At 63.9% G+C, this 4204-nt stretch overlaps 1 protein-coding gene across 1 annotated transcript; it reads left to right on the top strand.

Moving 5' to 3' along the window:
- The first annotated feature begins 274 nt into the window (after window positions 1-274).
- CEBPA (CCAAT enhancer binding protein alpha) lies at window positions 275-3318 on the top strand. Its single transcript, XM_064386889.1, has one exon. It carries the CDS (start codon window positions 734-736, stop codon window positions 1709-1711), a length of 978 nt encoding a protein of 325 aa, XP_064242959.1. The 5' UTR covers window positions 275-733; the 3' UTR covers window positions 1712-3318.
- Window positions 3319-4204: the final 886 nt, after the last annotated feature.

The raw sequence follows: 4204 nt of genomic DNA, 5'->3' as shown, positions 1-4204 counted from the left end.
GGCGGCTCTGCCGCAGGTAACCCCCGCCGGTGAGGCAGCGCCTTGGCTCCCACACCCGACGGGGCCAATGTTCCCGACTGGCCAAATATTTGCAAGTACGCGCGGATGGTGAACTTTGAGACTGTCTGCGCAGCGCGGCCGGGGAGCGCTGGGCCGAAGCTGTGGGCGCAGAGGCGGGAGCGGGCGCTGGAAATGTACCGGCCGCGTTTGGCCGCTCTGCCCCGGCAGCGCGGGCGCAAAGTCCCCGCGCCGTTCCCCCGGGGCTCCTATCAGCGCGGAGCTTCCCTGGCGGGAGCATCCAGCGCTCAGCTCCCGCCGGGCTGGGGCGGCGGCGGGAGGCGGGGAAGGGGCCGAGGCGTGCGGGGCGCTCTCGCCGCGGTGCGGCCGCTCCCGGGGGCGGGCGGGAGGTCGGCCGTGCCCGGCCGGGGCGCTGGGAGCCGGCTGCGCGGCGGTCAAAGGTTCCCAGCAGGAGGTTGGACACTAGAGGGCGATCCCCGGCCCTGCTGCGGGCTGTATATATACGGCGCGCAGCACCGCGGCAGCCCACTAGCAACAGGGCAGGCAGCGAGCGGAGCGGGGCTGGGCCGGGGGACGGGCTCCGGGAGCACCGAGCCGCGCCGTGCCGCGCCGCGCCGCGAGATTGCTCTGGAGTCGCCGCCGCTGCCGCCGTCGTCCCGTTCGAAACCTGGATTGCAGGAGCCCTTCACCATGCCCGGCAGACTGTAGTTGCTTCATGGAGCAAGCCAATTTCTACGAGGTCGATTCCCGGCCCCCGATGAGCAGCGGCCAGCACCACCAGCTCCAGACTCCCCTGCCCGGCAGCACCTACAGCTACAGAGAGGCTCCCTCGGCGGCGGCACCTGCTGCGGGCGGCGCGGAGCTCGGCGACATCTGCGAGAACGAGAACTCCATCGACATCAGCGCCTACATCGACCCCGCCGCCTTCAACGACGAGTTTCTGGCCGACCTATTCCAGCACAGCAAGCAGCAGGAGAAAGCCAAGGCCATCCTGGCCGGGGATTTCGACTTCCACACCATGCATGGGGCCGGCGCCGCCGCCTCGGCGCCGGGGCACCAGCCGCAGCACCACCAGCAGCCGCTGTTCGGCTGCGTGCCCGGCTACATGGACGGCAAGCTCGACCCCCTCTACGAGCGCATCGCCGCGCCGGGCTTGCGGCCGCTGGTGATCAAGCAGGAGCCCCGCGAGGAGGAGGAGGTGAAGTCGGCGGCCCTGTCGGCCCTCTATCCCCATCACGCCCCGCAGCAGCACCCGTCCCACCTCCAGTACCAGATCGCCCACTGCGCCCAGACCACCATGCACCTCCAGCCCGGGCAGCCCACGCCGCCCCCCACGCCCGTGCCCAGCCCGCACCACCCGCACCACCCGCACCCTCCCGGCGGCCTGTCCGCCGCGGGCACCCTCAAGATGATGCCCTCGGACCACCGGAGCAAATCGAAAAAGACAGTGGACAAGAACAGTAACGAGTACCGGGTGCGCCGGGAGCGCAACAACATCGCGGTGCGCAAGAGCCGGGACAAGGCCAAGCAGCGCAACGTGGAGACGCAGCAGAAGGTGCTGGAGCTCACCACCGACAACGAGCGGCTGCGCAAGCGGGTGGAGCAGCTCACCCGGGAGCTGGAGACTCTGCGGGGCATCTTCAGGCAGCTGCCGGAGAGCTCGCTGGTGAAGGCCATGGGCAGCTGCGCCTAGCGCCGCGCCGGGCCGGCCGGGCTGCCCTGCCCGCGCACAGATACTCTATGCACCGGCGTGCGGCAAGCGCCGTGTGCCGGCGGCAGGGGAACGGGGGGTTGTTTTGGTTTTGTTTTGTTCGTTTCGTTTGTTTTTTATCAATTCACGACCTATACAAGAAGCCAGGCAGCTCTAGTATTAAAAGGTTTGTGCCTTAGAGATGACACACGAGTAAGCTGAAAACGTGGTAGGTTTTCTAAGGAGAAAGGCAAGGGGAAGGAAGAATTAAAGACCACGTGTCTACACAGGGTAAATAACAGTAATAATAATAATAATAACAACAACAACAAAAACAGTAATAAAGCACACATAGCAACCCAGATGTGCCTTAAAAGCTGGCTGCAGGAGCTCTGGGGCTTACTATGCCCTCCAGCCTTGCAGGGTGCGAGGAGAAGGAATGAGGGACGTGCGGGCTGGAGGGCTGCGGTGGCTGCGGTGTCCTGCCGGAGCCCTTCCAGCCGGCCTGCAGTGCAGCAGGCAGGAGCAGCTTTGGGGAAGTCAGCGATGAGAAGAGGATTTGCGGCTGAGAGATGTGCAGCACTGGACGCCCGTTAGGAGCACTGAGGTGTGGGGCAGCCACCGGACTGCTGCCAGGACTGTCGCAGCCTGGCCGGGCTGCCTCTGCCAGCCCTGTCCCCTGCCTTGGCTGGAGGTGACAAGGGGCCAGAAGCGCTGCAGGACCGACGGACAGCCTGGGACTGATGGAGCAACAGCTTGCAGGAGTACGGTGAGCTCTCTCCGTCGAAAGCAAGAGCAGCAGTGTCTTGTACTGTATGTCACGACGTGGCGAAGCACAAATGAATAAATACCTATTGATGCGGGTATTTACTATGAACTTTCAGTGTATTTTGCTTTATTCCAGGACATTTTGCTCTTCTCCAAGTCTCTGTCCACCCAAACTGTGCCTCGTGTAATGTGAAAGCCGTTCCATGTACACTAGCTATACTTTATTGCCTTACTTAGATCTTTGCCATCACACAACTTTCTTATCTGGTGACAGAGACTATGCCCTTGTGCTGCAACGTTATTTTATTATTTGTGTGGATGGGTGAGAGTGAGTGTATGTTGCCTTCTTCACATTGTCCTGTACTGGTTGCTGCCTCCCGACCCCAAGGCAGGAGTGCCTGGAATGGGGCATGGGTTGTGGGGCTGCACGATGCCTGCGGTGGGGCAAGGAGGCTTGTTCCTGGTGCTGTTGCACCTTTGGACTCTGGAGCTTCTCCCAGAGTGAGAGAAAAATAAACAAACAAACAGGCCCCCTGGGCATTCTGGTAGCCATGCAGAACATTTCTTCCTTGTGTTGTAGCTGCATAACAATTTGTGAAACTGAAGTAAGTCTTGACAAGAGAGGAGAACAAGGTGGATGGAGCTGTTTGAAGGCATGACAGTGAGAGCACAGTGCTGGCAGCGTGTGTATGTGTGTGCAGCGTGTGTATGGTATGTATACGTGTATGTATATGCACACACATTGGTGGGTTGTTTTTTTTTTAATTTGGGGGGGAGGGAACTGCATATAAAATTTTGTCAGAAGTCCTGGTTACCTTCATAAATAAACAGCATATATTCTACCATAACCATCCGCCTCTCTGCTTGTTTCCAGTCCTCTTCCTGTAGCAGGAGTGCCAAAGCTCTCCTCTTCCTCCAGAGCAGCATCCAGCTCTCCACCGACTTCTGCATCCCCTGCCAGGGCTGGTGACTGAAACGCGTTAATGGAGTGCAACTCCTTGGTTTTCACCTCAGAGAAATAAACACACGGTTGCCTTTAAGAGAACGGCAATTTCCTAAACGCTTGCGGTGGCAGATGTGAGCCCGTGAGTCACGCCTCGCTTCACCCTTCACCCCGCCGCGGCCGGGCCGGGGGCTGCGGGGACGGGGGAGGCGCCGGGTGCCGGGGACTGCAGCCCGCCCGCTGCCCGGGCCCGGCCGGCCGCGCAGCCCGCGCTCCGCCCGGGACGCCGCGGGTCTCAGCGGGGCAAAGCCGGGCCGCGGCGGAGAGAGGGGCGGGCAGGGCCGGGCCCCGCTCCCCGGCAGCACCGCCGCTGCCCGTCCCTTCCCGGCCGAGCGCAGCCTCCCGGCCCCCGGAGCGCTTCGCTCCCGCGGGGTCGGGCCTGGGCGCACCGCCCGGGCCCCTCGGTGCCGGCGGGACGCGGGGCAGGGCACGGGGCAGGCGGGGTCCGGCCGCGGGCCATGGCGGGGAGGTGGCCCGAGACCCGGCGGCGACGCGGGCGGGAAGGGGCAGCCGTGAGGGGGAGGTGGCTCCGCCTCGGCCGTCCCGTCCCGTCCCGTCCCGTCCCGTCCCGGAGCTCCGCCGTGGGGGCGGCCGGCCCTGAGGGGAAACAGCCCCCGGCGTGTGGCTCCATGCCCGGGCGCCCTCTGAGGGGGCAGCGGGGTCTCTCTGGGGCGCCGCTCGCTCTTCTCTCCGCCGGAGCTTGGTGCCCGGGCGAGCGGCCCGCA

The sequence above is a fragment of the Passer domesticus genome, chromosome 12 (genome assembly GCF_036417665.1).
Source record: "Passer domesticus isolate bPasDom1 chromosome 12, bPasDom1.hap1, whole genome shotgun sequence".
Classification (NCBI taxonomy): Eukaryota; Metazoa; Chordata; class Aves; order Passeriformes; family Passeridae; genus Passer; species Passer domesticus.
The sequence above is the reverse complement of the archived record's forward strand: the minus strand, read 5'-3'. Positions and strand labels throughout refer to the sequence as shown.

Excerpts from the sequence above, each read along its gene's own strand:
- CEBPA (XM_064386889.1), top strand. The coding sequence starts at position 734 with ATGGAGCAAGCCAATTTCTACGAGGTCGATTCCCGGCCCCCGATGAGC.